Source organism: Colletotrichum paranaense (genome assembly GCF_030867605.1).
Source record: "Colletotrichum paranaense strain IMI 384185 chromosome Unknown Scaffold_13.1, whole genome shotgun sequence".
Classification (NCBI taxonomy): domain Eukaryota; kingdom Fungi; phylum Ascomycota; class Sordariomycetes; order Glomerellales; family Glomerellaceae; genus Colletotrichum; species Colletotrichum paranaense.
The window spans coordinates 1-25,781 of record NW_026848971.1 but is presented as its reverse complement, the minus strand read 5'-3'; the positions used below and the strand labels follow the sequence as shown (position 1 = coordinate 25,781).

Genomic DNA, 25,781 nt, shown 5'->3' with positions numbered 1-25,781 from the left:
TTGACAATCGGACGCATTCCCACTCCACCACGTCTCTTCCCTCGATATGCACCATGACATGTTTCCTGTCATAAAATAACTAACTTAGAGAGAGACTACATGACTACCTACCAGCATGTTTCAATGGCCATCAATGAGAGTGGATGAAATGCTGACCATGACTTCATTTCCACCCGCCAGATTCCCCAACAGCCCTGTTCCTGGATTCCGCCGCCCCCGTCCGTCCCTGTGCAATCCCAAGCCAAGCTCAGACCGAACCGTGCTTGTCCCCATTCTGTCTAGACCCGAGTCTTACCAATCGTTCCTGTCTCTGGTCATCGCACTAATTACCAGTAATAATTGTGGCTAATGGAATTCATTTGTGTGTATCCGTACTCTTTCCAAATGGGTAGGTATTGCTCTGAGCTTGACTAGGTATCTCAGCAAGCTTAAGGTACCTATGTACATTTATCTACCTTAGCTGAGGTAAGGTACGCCATCGCGCTGTTTATCGCCCACAAGCCCCATTGCATCTCATCATTATTTGAGCTATCCGATCATCCGGGCCACTCCTCACACACACCCACACACGGACGAGACAGGTACGAATACTGCACCGCTGCTCCGGTGCCCAGGAGTCGGAAGTACCCCATTATCTGGAGGGAAGAAGACTGGAGACTGGAAACTGGAGCACCTCGGGAATAGGAGCAATCTACTATTACTCTTGTCATCCAGAACCGGCAGCAGGGTTCCGTGTGGACAGCCGCCGCCGCCTCGTGCCGAGCAATAAGAAAACGACAAGGGCTTAGACGAACGACGTCTTCTCGCATTTCGCCAACCGCAAATCCCAACCGCGAGTCCCAATTCCTCCGCCAATTCCTGGCTCATATCTAGGCACTCCGTAGCGACGACCTGGACTGCTTCACTCTTCTGCAAGACAAGACGAGCGAGACCTGCATCATCCTCCACCAGCACCTCCGATCCGCACCTTTGCCCTCCTCTTTGCTTTGCTCTCTCTTTATACTTTCGTTCTCTACCATAGGCAAAATCCGACGCGTCCAACCTAAGCAAGCCTCTTTCAATTCATCTTGGTTCCGCCCGCCGCCCCCAACGAAACGAGCTCTCTCTCGGTCTCTCTATCTCCGCCCTGCACCACATCGCAGCCAGCTTTACCCCAAAACCTCCCACCAACATCCCCATTTCCGATCCCACCATATTTCCATCCTCCCTTCCGGGCCAGCCAAGGGATCCGATCATCAGTCTCACCCGCCACCATCCGCACCTGCAACCGTCTGCGCGTCGATTTCTTGAACACTCGCGATCGGCCAACCGCACTAGCTAGCTAAACTGCACATTTCCGTCGACAACTGTAACCGCGAAGGCGCCGAAACTCTGCTGTCCCAAAGCCGAGTGTTACCTCTACACACCCACGAACCTACACCCCCAAGCACCGTTGATCGACGACATGGCGCACTCGGATTGCAGGAAACGGAGATAAACGTGCGGGATACCATAGAGATCTGGGTCTTTTCCAGGTACGGCCGACCTGGCCTCTGCGTCTCCATTTCAACTACATGGTCTTCTTTCTCCGTGTACTATTCGCATTCACGCTACTTGCGCTGGAAATGTTGGAAAGCTGACGTTGTCTTAATGGTGGTGGTGATACAGATACCGAAGCGAGCCACCGATCGCCCGAGTCGTTCTGCCGACTCACTATGGCTCTGCTCAATCCGACCTTCCTCTTCGGCGTCGTCGTCCTCCTCTACCTGTCCTCCTTTATCCTCTTCGCCGTCATTCGAATCCTCACCGGCGTATCGATCCAGCGAATCGGCTACTTTTCCCTCCGGAGACTCGCCTACACCCCACGAGATGGATTCAAGATTGAGGTACGCGGCCTCGGGCTCAACGTCCACCGCCCAACATTTGCCCAGCCCACCTGGTTGAGCGTCGTCATCAGCGAGCTCACCGTCACGGTCGACATCCGCGAACTGGACGGCAAGAAGGGCGAGGACAGCTCAACCGATTCCGACAGCAGCACCGACGCGGAGGAAGAGCCGGAGGTGCCGGACGCCGAACAACAGCCCAAGGTGCCACTCATACGTCGAAATGGCGGACCCCCGCCCCGGAGCGAGACATGGAAGCACTTGATGAAGCTCAAGGACCGGATGAAGAGGGCGCACCGCAAGCTCAACTGGCTGCGGATGGTGGACGTCGTCGCCACAAACTCCACGATTAAGGTCGTCGACGTCGGCGACGTCCAGTTTGGAAGCTTGACCGTCGCCGTCGACACGCGGCGCAAGATGGTGGACCGCGCTCGCTTCTTCTTTCAGGCTCGCAACGACAAGAACAAGCAGAAGCAGCGGCAGGCGGAGTGGATCATGACACTGCGCAGTGTCCTGTTCACGCCCGAGGGCAAGGAGTCCCTCGAGATTCTCGACAATGCGACGCTGAATATCCATGGATTCTTGTACGAGGCGCTGGATGGCCTGCGGGACGCTGCGATTGCCCTCAAGCTGGGCCGTGTTCATGTACCCTACGACGACGTGCGCGTGTGCGCCGATCGCTTCAAGCAGTGCAAGTTGGCCGCGCGCTCGTCCACCCTGTCCGACGAGCCAGCCGACGTTTTCATGGACAAGGTCATACACGAGGTCGCCCAGCCCGGCAGCACCAACCAGGATCTAATTCAGACCGTGTCCGATTCCAAGGAGTTTGTCAGTTCCATCTTGAGGGGCGTTAAGGAGGTCCAGTTTGCAGTCAGTTTTGTTGGCATGACCAAGAGGGTGGAGTCCGTCAAACCTAGTGCCAAGCCCGTCTTGTTGAATGCGTCGATGAAGGAAGTCGGTATAGACTTGCACCGTTTGGACCCCAAGTCACCGTCACATAGGATGTACTTCCCGTCCAAGGACATCGCCCACGAGGCTCTCGCCGCGGCCCTGTCCATCTCCGTCGGTGTCGACGACGGCGACGGGAAACCCGAGAGGCTGCTTTACATCCCCATGGCGACAACTACTGTCAAGACGACGCTGCCGTCCAAGACGGTCGAGATGGCGCAGGATGTGGGAGCCGAGGAGAGAAACGCAAACATACTGTTCGCTAATTCCGTAGTAACTTCCCCCTCGGTGGATCTCGACCCTCGCCATCTGCCGCTCCTCGTCGCCATGCTGAAGCCAAAGTCCTCCAAGAGGTCACGATCTAGCCGTCAACCGCGGCATGTGCTCATATCACGACTCCTGCCCAAGGCTAATATCAAGTTCACCATGCACGAGCCCGTTCTCCGAGTCGCCTTGCCCGCAGTCGACCAGCACGCGGCAGCCGACGACTTTGATCTCATCATATCCTCCATTTCGTCAATATCACTCGACATGGAATCGTTCCATTCCACGGTGGAGGACTTGCACTACTCGCTCGCGTCAACCATGAGGATCCAGTCGCACGAACTGTACTATCAGACGTCATCGAGTAACCGATTCGACTTGATTCAGACCGAGTCCTTCGAGCTTAAGGTGCAACTCAGTGCTACGCCAGACGTCCATGTCGTTGCCTCGAGCAATCTGCAGACCTTCTCGATCAAGATGGTGCGCCCCGAGATCACCGATGGTCTTAGACAGATCGTGCGACAGCTGAGGCTAAACGTCGAGCCCGAGAAGCGTTCAAATTCACACACGTCCACCAAGAAGCAAAACTTCCTTCGCGCAATGCCATCTTGGTTGTTGCAGTTTCAACTCCAAGCATCAGACTTCAGCATCGAGATTGCGGGCATTGACGAGGACATCTCGGACGATACCCGCGGGGTGTCCCTCCAGCTCGACGAATTTTCCGCAGAGTACCGCGCGCAAAGACTCGAGGGGCTTCAACGGCGGCCATCGCGGCGTAGGGCTAATAGCCGTACAGTGGCCCCTGACTCGGACCTGCTCAAAAGTCCAATCTCACCACCGCCGAGGAAGAAGCAGCAGAACCATGGTGATGGACGAAGGGTCACTTTCCACGTCCGTGGCCTCGAGGCTTACATTGTTGAATCAGAGGACAGGGTCGAGCTGGAGCCGTTTGTCAATATGCCGCGGTTTGAGGTGGCCTTCCAGGCCATCAGTGACCAGCAGGGGCCGATCTTCCACATTCATGCCGCGATACGGACTGTTCTTTTGCAGTACTCTCTCTTCCGCCACTACTCGGTCGGTGTTGCCATCATGATTCTGCGAAAAGCCTTCATGAGGTCAGGCCAAGATGTTGCGTCGCCGCCAATGTCGCCGACGACGCCACGGAAAGACGGCAATGCCGATTTCCTGGCTCCTCCCATGTCACCAGGCTCTCCCTTTATCGACATGAGCGACTACTCCACCTTGACGCCTGAGCTTGTAGCCATCGACCTCAAAGCTGCCTTGGTGCAAATCAAAGCCGAGTTGCCGAATGATCCTCAGTTGATGGTCCAGGTCTATGGCGTCGAGGCTGGCCGGCACAGATGGTCTTCGCCGTACATTGCGTCCAAGCTTGTTCGGATCTACGTACAACCACCTAGGATGCGAGGCACTTGGGCCAGAATGGTCAGCATCAAAGGAGGCCGTGTCGACTATCGCAAGTCGCGGCGCAAGCTGACAGGTGGTGAATTCCAAGAAGACAAGATGATCGACGTCAACTCCGACGCTATTAGATTTGCCGTGCCCCACGAGGTTCAGGTCAATAAGATTTCCGACAATATCATTAATACCCTCAAGTCGATCAAGCAGCTTCACCACCGCTTCAAAACGGGTACGAATGAGTACATCCTCGACAAGGTCCCCGGTGGACCAAAGAACGTTCCAAAGGTATCTATTCGGACACGCTCACTACTCTTTGAGATGGAAGACGGAGCCTTTGAGTGGAAACTCGGAATGATCTACCGCGCGGGTAGAGTGGAGCAGATGCAACGACTCGCCCGTGAAGAAGCCTTCGAAGTCAAGAGTAAAAAGGTCCGCGAAGAAGAGTCGAGAAAAGAGTCAGGCAAGCTGCGTGCTCGCTCGCTTTTCAACAGGGGACGACAGCAGAATGGTGCGTCATGGGCCAGGAGCCAAAGTGCAGATGGACGACGGCCTAGCAGCAGAGACGAACGCTCAAGGGGCAGAGCGCCGCGATACGACCCCGATGGCGAAGGAGTCGGCCTTACTGGATCCTCCAAGGTTGCCGAACAAGAAGCACGGGCGAGACTGGATGCATACAACGCACAAAGTTGGAAGAAGCGGATCGATCGGTTCTACGTCATGGCCAAGAACGGCATGAAGGAGATTCGAGGTCTGTTCTGGGGCCCTGATCAGCTTCCTGACGATCTGGAGGATACGGAGAACATCCTCGAAGTGCCACAGCGACCCGCGCTCGCGTCTGCACTCATCACCGATCTCCAGTTCGTCATTGACAAGCCTACATTCGCAATGAAGGATTTGCCAGACTTTATCAACTCCGTCGGCAAGGGAATGCCAAAGGACATGAAGTACGGATTGCTCGTCCCAATGCATGTCTCGATTGACCTTAGTGAGGCGAGGATATCATTACGCGACTATCCGCTCCCCCTGATTCATATCCCCAGTCTGAAGGCAGGCCAGTCGACAAGGCTACCAGCTATGTCGCTCAAGACAAACTTCGTCATAGCGGAGGAGTTCCGAGGTATGGAGTCTACCCGCCGTATCAAAGTCAACATTGTTCCTCCTCGGATCCACGAACCTGGCGGTAGCAACGAGGGTGGCTTCGCGATCGACGTTCGGCGGACCATTGGACCAGTCAAGTCGTACTCCAACATGCGCGTCGAAATCAACACAGCTCTGCCGACAAGGATCACTTGGGGTCCAGCATATCAGCCAGCCATTCAAGACATGATGATGGGTATCGAGTCCTTTACTAAGCCTCAGATTGACCCATCAGAAAGAGTCGGCTTCTGGGACAAGATTCGTCTCAACTTCCACTCCAGAATACACGTGGCGTGGAGAGGCGATGGTGATATGCATCTCGCACTCAAGGGAACTCGTGATCCTTACTGTGTGACAGGCAACGGCGCAGGATTCCTGATGTGTTGGCGCAACGAAGTCAAGTGGAATATCAATGCCGACGACGATCCGAAGCGGTTCATGACGGTCGACTCTGGGGAGTACGTTCTTGCCATACCCGACTACAGCCATCAAGTCCGCGAAGCTGCGAGACGCACTGGAGAAGACGACAGCCTCATGAGCGAAGACAGCTATAAGTCCGGAGCGTCCTTCAAAAAGGTGGTGATGAAGCTGTCGGGCAAGGTACAGTGGATGGCTGGCCTCGTCTTTGAACGCGCGATTCAGGACGGGAAGCGTAGCTTCGAGTTCAGACCGCACTACGACATTATGTTGCGCGCTCCTCACCATGTCAAACCCGAGGACCAACCATACGATGCTTTCCGCGGTTTCCGGAGCCAGCATATTCACTTGTCGATTGCTGTCCGAGCTCCGGTCGACCGTGACTGGATGGCGAATAACGTCGAACCGTCTAGGAGCTACAACACGGTTCATTGTACACCTCGCTTCTTTACTCACTTCTTTGCGTGGTGGTCGTTGTTCGGTGGTGCTATGGCATTGCCCATCCGCCAAGGTCCGCTCTGGCCGGGTCGGGAGAGGAACAGCAAAAAGTTCGGTAAACACCTCTCCACGATCAAGTACAATCTCCTCTTGGCACCGCTGTTTCTCAGTCACATCTACAAGCATAAGGATGTTGAAGATGCTTCGGACAGTGGGGTGTCGGCAACGGGTCTCAAGGTCAGATTCGACAGCTTCATGCTGGATCTGCACCAGAGACGTGAGGAGTTCAATACCCGAGACCGCGGTCGCAAGACTAAGGGAAAGACGAGCGGAATCAAGCTTCACGCGGCCCAGCTCGACCTTGCAGCAGCCGATGTTCGTGCTGTTTCGGCCAGTATACGAGGATCAACGACAGAAGCCATCAAGAAGGGAACGATGGGCGACCTAATAACGAATCAACGCGACGATAGCACAGACCTGTCCCGCTTTACCATTCCTGATAATGACCTCAGTTGGATCGATATGGACGATTTCGTGGAGCTGGATTGGATCCTGCCTACAGAGCCTAACCCGGACACCAAAATCCTTCCACTCGCTTTTGCGCCGCGTCTGACGTACTTCCGACAAACTGATATTGGCGGCGTCATTGCAGGTGATCCGGACCGCAAAAGCCCGTTCGGCGATGAGCCGACTCACTTCTGTATCATGAGCCACGATGACGATCCCAGAAGAGTACAAGCACAACTCATCCAAGAGCGGTTGGTTCAGTTGGATGCTCAAATTGAAAACTACGGACGCAGCCTCGGAGAAGCCGAATTGAAGGTTGTGCGTGACGACGGCAAGGATCCGAAATTGGTAACAGCGTTTGAGAGCCTCCAGCAGCAGGGTGGCATCTTGCAGAAAAAGAAGGCGTACCTCCAGAACATGCTTCGTCAAATGAACAGCAAATCGCCAATCAACGGCAGCAACCCCTTCATGAGAGAGAGCGAAAGCAACGCGTCTGAGGAATCGGTTGGACTGGATAAAGAAGACGACTCTCTTACGATACCCTCGGGAGCAGAATTCGAGAGTGATTTCAACAACCGATTCGTCATCCACAACCTTCATTTTAAGTGGAACAACACTCTCCGAAATGTTGTGCTTCGTTATATTCACCAAGTCAGCCAGCGCAGAGGTTTCGTCTACTACCTGTCTCGCCCTGCCGTCAAGTTCATCCTCGACATTGTCGAAGAGCAGTACAAAGCGAAGCAGAATCCAAAGCCTGCGAGCAAGAATAGGACGCCGACTGGGGGTGCTACAGCTGGTGCTTCTCCCGACCTCGATGCCGCAGAACGCGAGTTCAAACAGGATATTGAAGATCGCATTAAGAATATCCTCAAGGACGGCAAGAAATATGTCAACGCTGATGGAAAGAGTGGCGAAGACGTGCCCAACGTGCCGATTGATGACCTGTCGAGCGGTATCTCGGATGAATTCACGCCGCAGAACAGTTACCACGTCCGACTCATTGCCCCGCAGATTCAACTGCAAAGCGACAAGAACAAGAAGAATGTCGTCATTCTCACATCGAAGGGCATGGAACTGAAGGTTGTCGAGGTCATGGACAAGAAGAGACTTGCCGACAACGTCAGCGGTCTCGTGCAGAGAAGATTCCTCGTCAACATGGACAGCACACAGTTTTTCGTTACTCATCAGTCGTACTTTTCCGAAATCGTCACCACATACGCCGGCAGTCGGTACGGCACTCCTGCCACGTCGTCATGGCCTCCTTGGGTTCCCATGGAAGTCATGTTCGACTTTGAGACGGATCCCTTCGGCTTTAATAGAGTGGTGCAGAAGACGTCTGCGATGCTTCGTTACGAAAAGTACAACACTTTGCGTCTCAAGTACAATGATGAGGTCAACACTGAGGGCGCTGGTGATCCATCCCAGCCCAGCAACGAAAGGAAGATGGATAATCTCTGGGTAGAGTTCCCGCAAGCTAGAGCACTCTGCAATTCTGGTGACTACTACGCCATGTACGTTATTGTACTGGATCTGCTCATGTACAATGAGCCTCTCGAAAAGACACGGACGGAGCGCCTTGAGAAGATCATGCTCGCTTCAGACTTCAGCGACCTCAGCGGTACGCCTGAGATGGTTGAGAAGTTGCAAGAGCGCATTCGTCAACTTCAGGACATCAAGTCCCACTTCCAGATATACTCCAAGTACATGGACCAGCGCGGCTGGGAGGACAGGCTTCTTCTTGAACGAGACCTAGCAGCATGCGAGGACGAACTTTTCTTCATGATGAAGGCCATTACGTCTTCACAGCGGAGATACGAAACGAACTCGGAAAGCAATGCTCTACTCCGGTGGAGCATCACAGCACGCGACACGGTTTGGCACATGCTTCGAGACAACAAGGAACCGCTCGTCGAGCTGCAGCTCAAGGATGTGGAGTATGATCGTACTGATAACGCAGACGGGTCACATATCAACTTGATCAGGGTTGGCAAGGTCTTTGGACTGAACTTACTTCCTGACGCCATGTACCCGGAGATCATTGCGCCCTACGCCGAAGGCGACAAGGACATGGGCAATCAAGAAATGATTCGCGTATACTGGTACATGCTTGAAGCCATCGCTGGTATCCCCGTTATGGATCATTTCGAGGTCAACTTGTTCCCCATGAAGATCCAACTGGAACGTGAGATTGGCAAGAGGGTGTTTGAGTACATCTTCCCAGGCATCGACGGCGACAACAAGAACAAGAACGATTCTCCCTTTATGCTCAAGCACCAGCCCACTGAGGACGACGATGAAGATGACGACTCGATGTCTGGCTCTGGTCGTCTGACTGCTAGCGATAAGGACGGATTCAGCACACGACCGGGTTCGCTGGAACTGCGTCTACAACCAACACTGAACTCAGACTCTCCGACCAAGTCAATAAACAGCAAAAAGTCACTCACGGTCAACACAGGCGAGGGCCAGGGCCATACGTTTCGTCTCTTCCGCTCCGTCGGTACAGGCAAGGTCCCGACCAAGAAGCCTTCGTACGAGTCACTCAAGTCGACGAAGGAGCCTCGCCCAGGAATCGGTCGTACCTCGACCGGCTTCTCGTCAAAGGAGAGCACACTTCCCGGTGACAAGAAGTCGCGCTTTGGTCGGCGCAAGGAATCAAAAGCGGAGGATTCCAAACCTTCGGATGACCTCACCAAGATGATGTCACGCGCCAGCAACTACATGACCTTTGCGCAAATCAAGATGCCCTCGGTGGTGCTCTGCCTCAGCTACAAGGGCAAAGACAACCGCAACGTGGAGGACGTGCACGACTTTGTATTCCGCATGCCGGCGGTCGAGTGGCGCAACAAGACGTGGTCGAACCTCGACCTGGCTCTCGCGCTCAAGAAGGCAGTTATCAAGGCTCTCATCTCGCACACCGGTGCCATCATCGGCAACAAGTTCAAGCATCGCCCAAGTAACACGCAAGCCAGCAAGCTTCGGGAACTCGCCAGCGGGTCCTCGCTCATCGCACCCACGCCCTCGTCGTCGTCCCAGCATGACGCGGAGAGCATCAACAACAGCGACGACTCGTCGAGCTTATACGGTAACTCGCCTGTCGACTACTCCCGCTCGCCGCCGCGCTCGCACCACGGCAGCTCGGCGAGCAGCATTCCCATCCCGCGGTCGACGAGTCGGAGTTCCAGCGTCGCAAGCGGGCGGTCCCGTCGGATGGGCGAGTCAAGTCTCCAAACGCAGCAATCACAGCAACAGCAGCCCGCCGTCCCCAGTTTCCTCATGATGACGCCGCCGACGCCGCTCGATAGCCGGGCGCCGACGCAAGGGTTGGGGTTCGAGCTGTTGAGGCCTTCTAGTAGAAGTAGTCTGGCGCCGTTTGACCAGGCTGGCGGGGGCACGATCCGCTCGCTTTCACGGTCTGCGACGGGCGCGGAGTCGAGTGATCGGAGGAGGTCTGCCGGGAGCGGGTTTTTGAGGGATAAACTCAGTGCGCTGACGCATCGGAAGCGTGATGGGAATCAGAAGGAGGTTGGCGGTAGTCAGGGCCAGGGGCAGAGGGAAGATACGCCTGAGCGGGAGGACGAGGACGCGAATGCTGCGCCTGAGAGTCCCAAGGGTACGAAGAGGTTTCCTGGTTTGAGCCGGGTCAAGACTGGGTCATAAGGCGGTCCAACTGATTTCTGCGGTTGTAATCTAAATGGAAGTTGCTTGCCTTTGGAGCACAGTAAAAAGGTGGAAGTAAAGAATTATGTTTCAACAAATGGAAGGGTAGACTCGGGGTTGGAAGAGCGGGATGGGAGGGACAAACTACTAGATTTGTTTTTTTGTGTGGAAGGATGAAGGGAGAGGGGATTAAATACCCGGCGTTGGCTGTGGAAATATTCAAATTCAAACTACGTTCTATTTCTGATGCTGATAGTATGACTGCATTATTCTGCTTTTTGGTCTTGAGTGCTTTCGATGTGATGTTTTTGGGGGATTGGTGAGGCGAGAGGCGAGATGTAGAAAAAGAGGAAGGAGATGTAGATAGTATAAGGTAGGGCTAGCAAGCGGGAACGTATTATTCTTTTTAGGAGTTACTATCTAGACCCTTGATATGCTTTCCTTCCGAAGATGTAGTCCACTTTGCGATGTTGAGAGTTCATACGCCTGGTACACGGGACTGGGAGGAAGAGGTAAAGAAAATAGAAAGGTAGACCAAGTTCAACATTGAATGAGGGATGATAACCCCTCGTACGACAGGGGATGGTATCAGTTGAGGCCTTGAATAAGAGAGCTGGAAAGCTGTTTTGGGTACGCGGAATCCTTCTGACAGTGAATTGAAGCCATTTGAATTTCCAAATTCGACATCGTGATTCTACCTATTCATTACGACATCTCAATCGCGATCATTGCCTTCGCTCGCCTCTCCTCCATGAATGAATGGTCTAGTGGATTACAAAGATGTATGATGCAAATAATCCAACTGGCGGCAATGCAAGTTCTATATTTGGCGTCGTCGTGGTAAGGGGTTTTAGATACCAAACGGATGGGGAAAGGAAGTATAAAGGTAGATTTTTTGCTCGAGTGGGCAAGTCGTCACCAGACCTGTTTACAAACGAAGAATCTTGATGAATACCCGTGAGTGAAATAAAACAAAAGTGACTTGGTTGATATTGATCCAGCAAGCCGTCTCTGTAATTTATTCCGAGAGCGAGTTTGCCCGGATGGAAATGCAAAATAGGAACGCACAATTCGAAAGAGGCAGACAGTGCCAGCTTGGAAAGTCGGCTCGGAGAAATTTCACTCGTTATCTGACCATCTCCTTTGACATGAGTATGCCCCATCCAAAAGAAATCCAAGTTTGTTTCTCTATAAACACCACGGCCGGCATTGCTCAGTTCAGGCATATCAATCAACTGGTGTCGTCGGGAGATTATGATGACCATTCTCTTCTCTTCCCTTTCCCCGAAACGGAACGGAACGGAACGGAACATGCTGGTATTGGGTGTTTCTCCTAGGGATACGCCTGTGGAATTGGCGGGATCAAAGGCTGGAAAAGGAGGATTGGTGTTGTCCATTTCACATAAAGACATTACACTGACATATCGCGTCAATATGTCGCATCAATGTACCACATTATACCCAAGTAGATGCACGATATATCCGGGACAGAAGTTCAGCCTGGTTACAGGGGCATGGCCAAGGGTCATTGGCCTGCAGGAGTATCATGAGCCTAAGCTCGCCAACACTGTTTGCAAGAGACTGCTTAGCACCTTCTCTCTTCCCCGAGCTCGTGATGGTTTGCCCTTTGCGGGCACCTCAATCGCACATGAGCATAAGGGAAACGGCCTTGTGGAACAGTATGAGCGACCCGAGGTAGGCATTTGGGTCTACATGGTTTACACCGTTCCCCACGAGAGGCTTGTCTCATAGCTCCAGTCACCACAATCGACAGCGCCAATGCGGGCAAAGCTTCACCAACCGAAAGTGAACCCGTGAGGCAAGCAGCAGGGAGCGCCTCAAGAAGAAGCCACGGGCTGACTAAAAGGTCTAGACCTGGAGGAGAGGTTCAGTTGGAAAGACACCTCGTTAGTACCAACCACGTCTCCTGTCTACTGTAGCTCTACCTATGTGCCCGATGGTGGCAGGCCGCGTCGTCAAGACAAGAACGTGACAGCCCGCTCGAATGTCTCCTACCAGGACCACCCATACTGTGAGCAACTGCTGCTGGAGCACATGGCTGTCAAAGTGTGGTCACGAATAGTAGCAGATGGGGAGCACGTGAGGTCTGCAGCCATGCACAAGACAGAGTCTCGAAGGGGTGGTACCGGAATAAGCGGCCACAAGACTACGAATAGTGAGGTATCGGGCTATCGCGCATTTGGCGGGTTTGAGTTTAGAGAGTGAAGGGCCGTGCGGAAGTACAGGACGCCGTTGAGATCCGGAGCCGTGTTTTGGGGTCTTGGCGCTGATGTTGGTGTTGGAGTCCGCGCAGTCAGTCGCCTACCTTAGAGGTTGCCGTAACTTGGCCAACGGATCAATATCGAAACTTGCATAGAAAGGAAGCGTGTGCGGCCCGCCAATGTTCGTGCCCCCATTTCGTACGCGGCAGCAATGCTATGCGTGTCCTTGGCCCGATGCTGTCGAGCTGCGAGATGCGCCGTCGCAAGGGAGAAACGAGTAATATCCATAGACATTCGTGACGTCGAACTTTGAACAAGCGATGGATACCGACGGCTGGGCAGAGGTAGGTACTCACCTGGCTTTACCCCGCAAACCATGGAGAAGTCAGCCATGTCTTGACATGGCTCCGACTCAGTTCTTTGCTGAACCTCCAAGAACCCACAACGACCATCCCCGATTCCACCCACACCCGCGCCAGAGCCCAGTCGACGATGCCGGCGTTGTATGACGCAGAGTTGGGGAAGAAACAAGCGAATCAGAAGAGAGCGATAAGGCAGCATCTGAGACCCTCGTGAGGGTGTGGGATGGCGTCGCTAGATTTAGGGTGGTGCAGATGATGACTCTTGCTCGCGCCTGGCCATGCGCTAGGTAACTTTCCAGTCTGATCGGTTTTTGACCACACACAGGTGTGTGTAAGCGGCTGTCTGGCCCGGTGTTTGAATGTCGTCTTTTGTAATTCCATACACTGTTCGGAGGGTACGAGTATACCAGAGTCGTCTCATGTTGCTACACATGGCTGCATTTGACGATTGGTCCGTCATATATGCGACAAATGACGGGTGAGATAATGTGCTGCCTGCTTTGTGAGCTTTATCTGGGCGGTTGCTACTGGCCCGATGCGTCGCATTCAGGCATCTATAACTGATGCAAAAGACCGAATCGGTGGCTGGATGTTTGCGGTATTGATAGGGATGGAAGTGATGGGCGGCCAAGATGGCGGGGTAAGGCGGACGAGACGGGTGAGACAACGCCCACTGAGACAGTCCTCATATCATTTAGAGGCAGTTCTTCCATGAATACCACCGTAGCCGCGTGGCTTCCGGGCTTTATGAAAGTTGCGCTTGCTAGCGAGGCACACCTCGGGGCACAACGTGACAACCTAAATACTATCCAGGACTGACGATTCGTATCAAGCAAATTTCTGGCTTGTTGCCCAAGCGTTGGCTCTTGTAGCCGAGGCGAGGAACATAGTAGGTCAGGCTGGTTCGGACTTTATGGATGCCAATGTTCAAGCGCCTTACCCGGGATGTGGCTTGACGGACGGACGAGCGAGCGAGCTCACAGTCATCGGGAATGCGAGCATCCCATCCGTCATTTTCTTAACCTGGCGCAGACGTATTGCTCTTGTTGCCCAGGTGAAGATGGTGATGACACGGCCGACGGTGCTGAAAGCGGGAGAGGCGCCCAGAGGATCGACGTAGGCCGTCGCACGGGTGGGATCCCGTATCGGTTTCCCGAGGACCATCGACAAGCTCCGGCCAAGTGCTATTGGATCAAGCAGACGAACGAGCGACATGGGGCCTGGGCAATTGGGCGACCATCAGAGCGGATGGGACGGAAAGTGAGTTGGAAATGGCGCTAAGACTAGCCTGGTGGCAGATGGTCGAAGGCTGCTCTCCGTTCGCCTGCCTGTCTCGTCGCTGAGAGCGAATGGTATAGGTCGACAGGGGTTGGAGAAATGGATGTCTGCAAGCTGGCGGAGGAGCGAGAAAGCTACGCACCTTCGCACGGCTTAGCAATAACCTGGGGTCGGAGAAGGCCGATAAGGAAGCCAAGGACCGGACGTTGCGGAGGCCTGCAACTAGAAAGATGAAGACTCCGACAACGGGGCCGATGATATGGGCATTGGCTCTCGGGCTGAGCTGCGTCCGAAATTCCAGGCGCGATACGGATATTAGTGTTCACAATAGAACGGAAGTTCCGGTGCGTCTTGTTTCCTCAGCGTTCTTCGGAGTCGAGGGCCGAGATCTAAGAATGGCCACAAGAATTAGCTACCTCTACAGACGATCAGTGCTTGATATCTAGGGTTCTGGCCAGCTCAGGGCAGCAACACACATAGCAGCTGCCAGGCACGCTACTGTGTAGATTATTCACACTGGTTCGGTCGGCCGGGACCTGCGATCCAGATGGAGGTGCCACGGAGGGCTTTCGGAAAGATGTGCAATTGGCGCCTGAGATGGTCGGACAAGATGGGGGAGGGATCATTGATGGGACGAAAGTGTCGATGGGGGGGAGGGATAGTGGCTTGCGGTGTTTGGTGGACGCTGATAAGAAGGAGAAGCACGAGGCACACGACTGGTTGAAGTCAAATGCAAGGTACCTAGGTACATGATTAGATAGGTATCCACTGATTGGACTCGCATAAACGAGCCGATGCGCATAAAATGACAGGAGAATGGAAGCTTGTGCACGTTGCATAACAAGGCTGGACCTTCCACCCCAGCTGAACTGCCAGACTGCGCCTTCCAACCAGTGGCCAGCTTTTGGAGGCCTTTTAGAGGCAGGTAGTCACGCAGTGTGGAGGCGGACAGATTGATAGGTGCAATGCAGCAAGAACAGCGTGCCAGGGAGTGGGAAATAAACGGGTCTGCAAAGTAGGTACCGTCGTCACCGCCCACTGCCTTGAGCTTCACATCCACATCTCCCAGACTCCCATTGATTGAACATACCTAAAGTATCTTACGGATAGTTATGCGTCTTACATAAGGTGGTCGATTGCTTTCTTATCCCCGAAACAATCCCATCGCTCTCATTGGCTCACAACCAAATAACAAGTGGCGGTCCGCCATTTCCACAATCGTCGACGGGGGCCACCTATGATCGGGTCAGCCGGGCACTCTCACGGTGAGACCCTGCTGAAGAGTCGTGGGATTGTCTTGATTGTCTTGGACCATGCCCGCTAGACTCATCAAATGAGTCCACTATTATGACGGGCTGGTTTCCCTCTGCCACTGTTCCAGAGCCACTGATGGGCGCAAAGGGGTTAATTCAAGCCTGTGGAGAGTGTCATTTAGCGCATGGAGGGAGGAGGGCTCCGTGCTTGCCAGTGGCCGTCGGTCGTGTCCTTTAATTGTCACAGTGAGATGGAACTCGGGCGTTGCCCGGAGTGTGCGTTTATAATCTGTGATTAACAAGAAGGTATTCATAGACGGGATTTCTAGGTTGATGTTGGAGAGTAATACGGAGCATCTTGGACTGGGGTTGCACTCAGGGCTTGGAACTCTGGCGCGTGACCTTTGGATCCAGGTATCGGAGTGAGACTCTGATGGAGAGACATAGAAACGGAAGAGAGAAAAAGTGACCCCCGTGGTCTCCATTCCCCATGTTCCCCCTTGAGCCCTTGGCCGTCTTGGACCCCCAAAATCTCATGTCACCCCAAACTCTAAGCCCAAAACATGCAGGTGAGAGGTGACGCTGTGCCAGTAGCCGGTGGGAAGGGTGAGGAAAGGACATGGGGGCAAGGGGATTGGAGGCTTTCGAGGTTCTTATCAGTGACTTTGCTTCCTGCGCAACCAAAACGTGACACGGTGACAATCGAATTGGAAAGTGAACCCTCCCCAAGTCTCTCTGTTGCTTTCCTTCCATACCTTACCTAGGGACCTAGGTGCAGTGGTGTAGGTACTCAGCCGGGCCTGTGCGGCGGTGCGCCCATCCTTCGTTTGTCGTTCGGTCTTGCTTCCTTTGGTGACCGGGTACGAACAGAAACATCTCCAAATCGGGCAGGCAGACAGACGGGGGGGAGCAAACGAGGTAGGCGCACCTCCTTCCTTCTTCCTTCAGGTTGGGCCGATATTACAAGTACCTCCATCCAATACCAGGTTGACTTCCATGCTGCCTTCCCAAGTTGCCAAGTCACCACGTACCTACGTACCTTCCACTTTTTACAGATACCTACCCTCACGCAGCAGGAAGGCAAGTAGGGGGAAGAGAGGGAAAGAGAAAATGGGACAAGAAGGAAAGAACATGTCTACGGGTACCTACCTACCTCATGGATGGCAATGTCCTTTCTCAGCTGATACCGTGGATTGAGGTTGTTCTTTCCCAGAAATGCGGCGTGCCTCGCTCTGCCTTGCTTTGCCTCTTGCCTGGCGACTGCCCCATGCTGAGTTGTCCAGCCCGGGCAGGCAGGGCAGATGGGACACCACACCACGCTCCACGACCGTCGACACACCCTCGACGCCTTGCCCTTCGATTCCTTATCTCTGGCCTCCCATCTTGGCCCCCCCGTATCAGGGTTATCAGTGTCAGAGCATCAGTGCTTGCCCCAGTCCACGGCCCATCTGCTGTTCGCTCGCTGCCTTTCCAAGTTCTCTGTGCTTCGATTACCTCGATGAAGTGACATATCTGTATCATCCGTAATCAGTCAGGGCAACCTCGATCCAGTCTGATAACCTTTCTGTGCTTGGCCACCTAAAACCAGAGAGCCTCCCATCTTGTGCCTGCTTCTTGTTAGGAAGCCATTCTCAACCTCCCAACTGCGACTGTGCCGCCAAGTACGCGAGTCGCTCTCTCTCTCTCGCTTCCTCACTTCGCCACTCCTCAACTCGCCGACTGTCGTCATCTCTCCTTCTCGACCAAGGCACTGCGCAACGAATACGATACCAATAGCTAATCAGTACCCTTTTCTCGCAAGCCCATCATCTACCCCGATAACACCGGATTCCGACCATCACAGAACTCCAGGTCCAGCCTTTCCGAGACGAACATCCGACTAATCGTACCTAATACTAATAAACAACATCGTCATCTCGAGTCTCGAATTTCTCCTCGTGACAGTCCACGACAACCTATCCTTCCATCTCACAAGGACGAAAGCATCAATACCCCAAGTCACCGTCAGGCCTTTCCCTGTGGTGCAAATCGATAATAGCATCCTCCACACAGTCGATCATCGTCACCTCTTAACCTCTGACGAAGTACCCGACTCGCGCGCACTTGGCTCTCCACACTCTATTCAAGCACAAGACAAGTGACAAACCGCGCTTTGCACCGACATTACTGGTACACTGGTACATACAAACCCAACCCAAATTCGACGCTGTCAGTACCTATCTGCAAGGGCAGCAAGCAACAATCTCCCAACCCGCCTCCTTGCTTCTTCGATCTCTCGCCTCGTCTGCAGCTCCAGTCAAAAGCCGGGTCCGAATACCACCAGGAACCACGCATCACATCGCATTACACGATACAAGCCTTTCGGCCCCGTGCTCCGCTGCGTCACGTCCCAGCAATCATTGCCCTCGAAAGTTCCGTCGCGATTCCTGCTGGAGAAGGACTATACAAAGCCTCAACGCTGATTAGCTGCGAGACGGTTAACTTTACGTTACCAAAACATCGACGACCCCTGCCCCCGGCACACGACACACTCAAACAGCGACCGAAAGAGGATACAGTACACGCGCTGGAGAAAAAGGCAGAAAGCCAAAGGCCAGACGAGCACGTCCGTTCGACGCCAAAATTCTGACCGAACTGGTCCCCTAATCGTGCAGGTATCCCTACCTACTTCGTCCACAGCATAGTACTCTCGCCCTTGCTGGCACCAACACTGTGTGGCCTGTACGGAATACATCAGTTCAGTGAATCCACTGGTTTGGTCTGTGGTGTCTGAACCACCAGCCCGCCGTGCCCACGCAACTCCACTGGTCAACCCAACCCATCTCCTGCTTAGCCTGGCCCGCTGGGGTTTATGCTGAACAGTCAAGACCGAGCCCGCAGTAGCCCGCTTGCTTTTGCTCTTGACCTGCCTTGCCAGGCCCAGTCCCGGTTACAGCACCACACCCCGAGTTACACCCTCCTCCCCTGCCCAACGCACTGCGGCACCGAGCTGGTTGTGGTTGTGGTTGTGCTCGTGCGCACTCGTGCCTGGTCTGGTCCCCTTCCACACCCCTTCCCTGTCAACCTGTCTTGCCTGTCGGGTCCGGCTTGCCCCGCCGAGCCACTGGCGCACCAGGGCATGTCCAGACGCCGCCATGATGTCCCCAAGGAGTTTCCTTTACTACAATAGGCAGCCCTCGGCCTCGACCACCCCTCCACCATCTTCTCCCTCCCCTTCGAGTCTCACGCGCAATCCGACCAACAACAGCTACGCCGCCAGCCCGAGATCATCCATTGCTACTACTACGACTGCTGCTGCTGCTATCACGAAGACGACGACAACAACCACTCCCGTCAACATCCCCAGAACGGCTTTGCCTTCTGCCCTACTGGATCGGAAAAAGGATGCTCAGAACGTGTCCGTCCCCCTCACGCCTATCCCTACTTCTTCCATTACCACCTCAGCTACCATGGCCAAAAGGAAGGATGCTCGCCGCGAAACTTCTAAGTTGGCGCCTTCGAGCCCTCCTCGGACAACAACAAGCGTAAACACCAGACCGACGACCCCGACTACGCCTGTTCAGATTCCCTCAAAATCAAAGGCGACCCCGTTTTACACCTCTAGCCGCCATGCGCATCGGAAGCCCTCCCGGCCGAGGGATGTTCACTCACCGGACGCCGTCCCGCCTGCCATGCTGGCCTTGCTGGCCGTCACTGATATTCCTAGACCTCGACGCAGCATGAGGCAGAGGCTATCCAGGGACCAGGCAATGACTCTGGAAGCTGTTATCGAGAGACAGCAAGTCTGCGAAAAGGAACTGAGTCTCACTTTCGGCAAGAGCCCCCTAGACTTGCTGTTATCGCCACCCGACGACCTGACAGACGATGATATGTCAGTTAGCGATAGCGGTCTTGGTTCCGTGTTATCTACCAGAACTGTTTCTGTGGAATCGGTTCCTTCACTAGGCGATTCTTTTTCCACCGACACACTGTCGTCGGTCGAGTCACCTTATGGATCCAGCCCGCGGAGGAAGCGCTCCCGCCAACCCAGGCGTTCGCTGGAACCCATCTCATCTCCTCCCGGTCAGCCCGAGGACCATCCACTGTCCCGCGACCGGGTCAGCGTCGACGAGATTGACTTTAGAGTGTTTGACGAGTCTCAGGATGAAGAGGACACCAAGTCAGAGTTCTCATTCTCTGACTACACTTTCCCGCTGCGCCCTCTCAAGTCAGCGTTCAAGTCCAATCTGACTGCATCACTCCGCGCCCTGCGCTCGGCTGCACGATCTATCTCAGCCATTAACTTCTCGTCTATCCCGCCCGACGATTTCCTCACGAGATCCATTCTCACCATCGACCCCAAGGTGCCTTACACGGATGAGCGAAGGCCACCAGTACTCGAGGAGGAGCCGTCGGCTGCGTTGCGCCGGTACCTGAACCCCACGACAAACGCTCGAATTGAGCCCCACCCTGTAGCGGCCACTACGCCGACGGGCACGCGAAGCTTTACTGCGTCTATCCAGATGCAAACATACAAGGTTCAGAAAAGCCGGAGTGCACCACCCACATCAACTCGGAGCCCCTCCCCGGCGACATCGGCGGTCACGACTCAGTCAACACCTTATCAGCCCCCAGCACAATCTCCGACCCAGACCGCATTCACGTATCCTCCAGGAGGCATGCGTCAGCGAGAGATGCGGGAGAACTCGGACTTCATTCGTATCGCAGTCATGGAGATGGCGATGCGCAAGCAGGGCAAACTCGACGACCAACGGCCGGGCCGCGCTCGCTGGGCGTTACCGCCGCGAAAGGCCAGCGTACGCCCTTACGATGTTGGTAGCGACGGCGTCCCAGCACGATGGATTCCAGTGTCGCATTGAAGAAAAGTGTCATGCGAGCTTGGTACATTAAGCGACTATCTATCCAGCCTCTATCGCATCAACCCGACATAGTCCACTACGAGAAGAAGAAAAAAAGAGAGAGATGCAACGCTGCGCACCGATGCCGCAGCGAGGACAGTCTCCACGGCTTGAGCACGTCACAATCCTACGAGGGTTGAGGTTCCAACACCTATGGTCGACGGCAAGCTTGTTTTTTTCCCTCTCTCTTGCAATGGGTGTGGCTTGTTCCATGGCATGGCGCATCCCCCTCCCGCAACGTGCTGCACTACGACGGTGTTGTCCGCGGAGAAGGGCAGAAAGCAAGAAGTGGGAGGGTCGGGGTTCTGCGAAATGTTGTGGGCTTGCCCTGATTGCACCGTCACTGCCGGGTGGAATCGTCATTCAGCAGGGCCCCCCGAGGCGCTAATTTACGGGGAAGCGTTGGGGCCCGCATTCCCACGCAACAAGGGGCCAGACATTAAGTGCCTGCCTTATCCGATATCGCGGAATGGTCAGCATCATCGCACGTCTGGCACTGTGATTTCCCTGTCGGTCTTTGGTCAGAGTGCCGAGACGAGGGCTCCATTTTCTGCCCGAAGCGTCCAAGACGCCGTCTGGGGCCCCCAAGACGAAAAGAGAGACGCTGTTACGCTGGAACTGGCACGACTGGCTAGCGCCCCCAAGGATTTTTTTTTTTCTCTCTCTTCGGTTCCTTCTTGCGCTTCTAGAAGGAGTCGATCTGCGGGCCTTTTTTTACATGCTCTTACCTTACTGTTTGGTAATAGCTAGAGGCACTTTTGCATTTCGCCTACCGCCTGCCGCCTACGGGCGAGGGACTTTTTGATGGCCGACGGCCGACGGCACGCCTTTTCTTCGAAATGAGCACGCACACCTTTTTTTTGCGGGTCAACCTTACCTGCTGTGTTTGTCGACTTTTCCTAGAAGCGAGTATCGCCGACTGAGGAGAGCGGACCGCGAGGCCCGATGAGAGCTGGAGCAGTCTGGGTGAGTCACCCGAGGCGTACCAAAGAAACTGGGGAAGGACGGAGCAATCCAAGAAAAAACGACGGACGCGAGATGCGCTGGCGAGGAATTTGCCCTACGAAAGAATTGGATTTGGAAAGGGGCTTTCTCGAACGACAGAATTGGTGGACACACGTCCGACACACCCTTCGCGCACAAGCGCACGCAGCATACACAGCCAAGCGTCCGTACCTACACGGCCCGGTTCCGAGAGCATGGCCTGATGCCAGCGACATGCGACGAGCACCTCCGAGTTTCCTCATAGCGAGTGAGCTTGGGAGATGCGGGGCTATGACTGGCCAGCGACGTGGGGTCACATTTCACCTCCAACTCAGCACAACGCACGCTGCAAAGCCTCCGGCACAACACACATTCTCTCTCACACGGGTGAGCCAAAGGACCAGGCCACCACACAGCACTTTTTATTTTTATTTGATTCGACACCACATGCATAGCGACGGACTGGGATCATGAGCATTTGAGGCGCATGCATATTTATCATTTTTTCTGTCAATTTTCTTCCCATCCTTCTCGATGCTACTCCGCTCTTCCGGTTATTTCCTTCGACACTAGACTCGGCCAAGGACCCGAAGACAAACCGCTTCAAGGACCCGAAACCCGTAGGTTCGTCGATATCCACTCGGAGGACAAATCCACACCTCACACGCGGGAAGAACTCGGAGGACGCAACCTGTGGGGACTCTTCATCGGATCCGGCTCCAGCAAGAAGTTCCCCCCACGCCAACAGCCCATCTCCTGGCGGGACATTGACTCGACCGTCGCATGTGAAATGCAGGCCAAGTTGTGACGCCAAAATGACCAAACGGGGATGCAGCGACATGACTCAGGGATAGCGCACCACACACAGCAAGACAGGAACAGGGCTGGGGGGGGGGGGGAGGTTCTTTTTTCTTCTTCCCTTTCTGATCTATGCACGCGAAATGCGAGGGGACATAGCGACGACGCAGGAGAGCCGGAGTTTTTGGATTAGCAAGGTGCTGCCGTCAAGGTCGATTTGTTACGGCGCAGCGACGATTCCCAGCATGCGTGGATGGGGACATGGGTATCAAACAATACGGCATCAGAATCCGTATGAGGAGCATAGGCGCACCCTACTGGGGCATATTGTTTTTAGTTGAAGAGCCCAATCTCACATCACATATTGAACAAATATTCTTACAAGCATCTACTAGCGGAGGTTGGAGTGTTGAGTTTCCCACAGACTTTATGCAGGGCAAGCAGCAAAGCCCAGGAACACGTTGCGCGAACAGGGGTCACAAAACGCACTGATGCATGGAGGCCTAACTCCAATGTCCATCGATATTTGGTGCAATGCTAGGTGGATGCAGAGTAACCGCCAGACATGAAATGCTGACCGCCTTCAAAAGACTGGCTGCTGCTGATACTGTTGGAGCAAATGTCCGGATAGAGCGTGCGAAATTGCGACAATATGACCGGGGTGGGCAGACAGGCGGTCAAGTCACACTCACGAGTCACAGGTGGCAGAAGTCTCGAGAAACTGAGGTTGGGCTGCGGACCATCACTCACCGCAGCAGAAGGGCAGATGCGGCCAAGCCGAAGATGTGGCTCACGACTGGCATGCCTTCTTTGCCTTCTCCTGCAATGTCGCGCTCGCTTCAAGTCGGCGGACCGACATATTATCGGACTTGTCGGGAGACGATGCCCTACGCTACGGCTACCTGGTGGTGGGGGCCATTTTGATTCACACTTTCGGAATTACCTAGTCCTCATTTTCTCCAGTAGTGGCATCCACACGGGCCGGAATCACTGACATTTTGACAGTTCCATGTCCGAGAGACGAGCGAAGCCCGTGTTGGACCAGCCGCCGCCAGCCTACGGGATTCGGGAGTGCAGAGGCAGGTCGCAGGCTGAATCCGTAGATACTGGACAGACGCGAAAATCGCCAGGTCGACAATTCCACTTTGTGCGCTTGTGCGCTGGGGGGCCGCCACGCCTCGGCAGTTGGCAGCCATCGATCCCACCAAACTTTGCCCCAAGAAGATGCGGAATGCGGAAATTCCCACTCTCGTCCGATCGGTTACGCGGTTCGCGGATAGAGCTCCAGTCTCCCGACTCTAGAGCATTCTCCAGTCTCCAGAGCATCCTGTATTCGTACGGATACTTTGCACAGAGTGAGCATGTTCTTCTGTGGCTCACTGGCTGCAGCCCAGTGCGGGAAAAAGTTCGCCACCTCCTTGCAGATGATGTTACCAAATCGTCGGGATCCGCTCGGGACGTCGCGCATTACGCGATGGTGCGCCCGTTTGCACATGGCTGTGGCAACGACTGTTGGTATCTGCGCTGCTCTGCACTGGGGCTTGTCAGTCATCGCAGTTTCTGTGGCCTTCATTTTCCAAGGGTTTTATGGATATTGTTACGTGTCCAGGGACAATTTAAGGGGTCCCAGAATGTCCCATGTGGTGTTCCAGGGAGAACCAGTCGACCAGAGCAGTTCGACTTGATTAGGGGTCCTGCTTGCGGGCGCTCCGAAGAGGGGAGATGAGGAGTATCCTTGCAAGTCCTTACGGCGCCTTAGAAAAGCCAGTTGTTGACAACCGAAGAATACGGTCAACATCGTATGGATATGGAGAGCCCTAGGGCCAATCCTAGGGGTGTGAGGTTCAGAAGAGCAAGGACTTGAAGGTGAACTTTGCACAGGGCTCCGGTGGGAATAAGACTACACTACGTTGCAGGGATCCGCGGGTGATATCTCATTTCCTTGCGTGCTGCCCGCTTCTTTAGCGGAGTCCTGCTCACTCTTTTTTTTCTCTTCCGCCCCCTCCTGCTGATTTTTTATTCGTACACGGCCACGACGGTATGGAGCCCAACCGTCCATCGTGGCCTTCTAGAAGGAGGTTGGGATGTTCCTTGGCTGGACTGGGGCACCCTTCTTATCGTTCCTTTCGGTTCGTGTTTGCCGACTGCCTTTTTAAGAAGGAGGTGAAGAAAGGCTTTGGGACCTACAAGCCTTAAGGGTTTAAGCGTCGGGTGTTGGAAGGGGTATTCGGAAGGCGGTAAGGATGTTGGACGTTGAGGGGACTTTTGGGATCTGCTAGGACCGCGGGGAACCTTTGTTTTTTTTGTGTTCGTGTTGTGAAATTTGACCATGGGAAATCTTGGATTACCTTCCACAGGTAGACTAGAGGAACGTTTCGAAACGATGAGGTGTTGCGATTTAGCATGTGGTGATGTGTCGATCGACGAGGATTTTCGGGTCATGGGCGGCTATAGACGGTGTAAAGTGAGGTCGTTGGATTTCTCGCGTGAGGTGCAACTTGCTTGTGGATGGAGGCTCAACGGAAATGAGTTTGTTGCCCTTACGGATATCCACCTGCCATTTCGAGAGTATTCTGTACTGACACGTGAGAAGATATTCTGCCCTTCGAGGCTGGGAATTATTACACAATGGTTACACGTTTGTGAATACAGAAAAGAATCCTTGGGACTTTGTTGGCATACACGTTGTGATTTCATGACATTTCCGTCCACGCTAGATATGTGCGTAGGGTAATCGGGAACAAAGTTTACAGGGGAGGAGGAGGAGGGGTCTACAGACTACAGTCACAGTGGGATTGGTAAGGACGGCCTATGTATGGAAGTTGTTGTGGATGTGATTGTGAAGAAAGGTGGATGGCAAGAACTTTGTGCGAGTTGTATGGACTGCAAGAGTCAAGAGGATGATTTTGAGTTTCGGGGGGCATATTGGGCGATGGGGTTGGCTAGTCAGGGTGCCTTGTTTCGATGGATGTAGTCTGCGGACAGCAGATAAGGTATGTAGGGACTTGATGTGCTTGGCGCGATCGGTGAGGCTGTGAGGCGGTGAGGGAGGATGCGAGATGGGTGGTTGGATCGTTTGGTGTGTGCGGTGGTGATGGGACTGCGGGGGGGGGGGGGGGGGGGGGGGGGGGGGGGGGGGGGGGGGGGGGGGGGGGGGGGGGGGGGGGGGGGGGGGGGGGGGGGGGGGGGGGGGGGGGGGGGGGGGGGGGGGGGGGGGGGGGGGGGGGGGGGGGGGGGGGGACGGGACGGTAGCGGCGATGGTGATGGTTATGGTGATGGTGTGAAGCTTCGTGTTTGGCGAAACGGTTGATCGAGTTTCGATTGAGGCGTTGGG

The 25,781-nt window shown here is 54.4% G+C and overlaps 6 protein-coding genes across 6 annotated transcripts; 5 read left to right on the top strand and 1 right to left on the bottom strand.

Moving 5' to 3' along the window:
* Positions 1-1,694: 1,694 nt before the first annotated feature.
* CPAR01_13469 (uncharacterized protein) lies at positions 1,695-10,652 on the top strand (the record flags this gene model as incomplete). Its single annotated transcript, XM_060497723.1, has 1 exon — positions 1,695-10,652. The coding sequence occupies one exon, from the start codon at positions 1,695-1,697 to the stop codon at positions 10,650-10,652; it is 8,958 nt and encodes a 2,985-aa protein (XP_060343191.1).
* A 2,327-nt stretch (positions 10,653-12,979) lies between these two features.
* CPAR01_13468 (uncharacterized protein) lies at positions 12,980-13,435 on the bottom strand (the record flags this gene model as incomplete). The annotated part of the gene is made up of 1 exon (XM_060497722.1): positions 12,980-13,435. One exon carries the CDS (start codon positions 13,433-13,435, stop codon positions 12,980-12,982), a length of 456 nt encoding a protein of 151 aa, XP_060343190.1.
* Positions 13,436-18,901: 5,466 nt separating this feature from the next.
* On the top strand, positions 18,902-20,626 carry CPAR01_13467 (uncharacterized protein; the record flags this gene model as incomplete). The annotated part of the gene is made up of 1 exon (XM_060497721.1): positions 18,902-20,626. The coding sequence occupies one exon, from the start codon at positions 18,902-18,904 to the stop codon at positions 20,624-20,626; it is 1,725 nt and encodes a 574-aa protein (XP_060343189.1).
* A 192-nt stretch (positions 20,627-20,818) lies between these two features.
* CPAR01_13466 (uncharacterized protein) lies at positions 20,819-21,415 on the top strand (the record flags this gene model as incomplete). Its single annotated transcript, XM_060497720.1, has 1 exon — positions 20,819-21,415. One exon carries the CDS (start codon positions 20,819-20,821, stop codon positions 21,413-21,415), a length of 597 nt encoding a protein of 198 aa, XP_060343188.1.
* A 288-nt stretch (positions 21,416-21,703) lies between these two features.
* On the top strand, positions 21,704-22,123 carry CPAR01_13465 (uncharacterized protein; the record flags this gene model as incomplete). The annotated part of the gene is made up of 1 exon (XM_060497719.1): positions 21,704-22,123. One exon carries the CDS (start codon positions 21,704-21,706, stop codon positions 22,121-22,123), a length of 420 nt encoding a protein of 139 aa, XP_060343187.1.
* Positions 22,124-23,456: 1,333 nt separating this feature from the next.
* Positions 23,457-24,173, top strand: CPAR01_13464 (uncharacterized protein; the record flags this gene model as incomplete). Its single annotated transcript, XM_060497718.1, has 1 exon — positions 23,457-24,173. One exon carries the CDS (start codon positions 23,457-23,459, stop codon positions 24,171-24,173), a length of 717 nt encoding a protein of 238 aa, XP_060343186.1.
* Between the last annotated feature and the right edge of the window lie 1,608 nt (positions 24,174-25,781).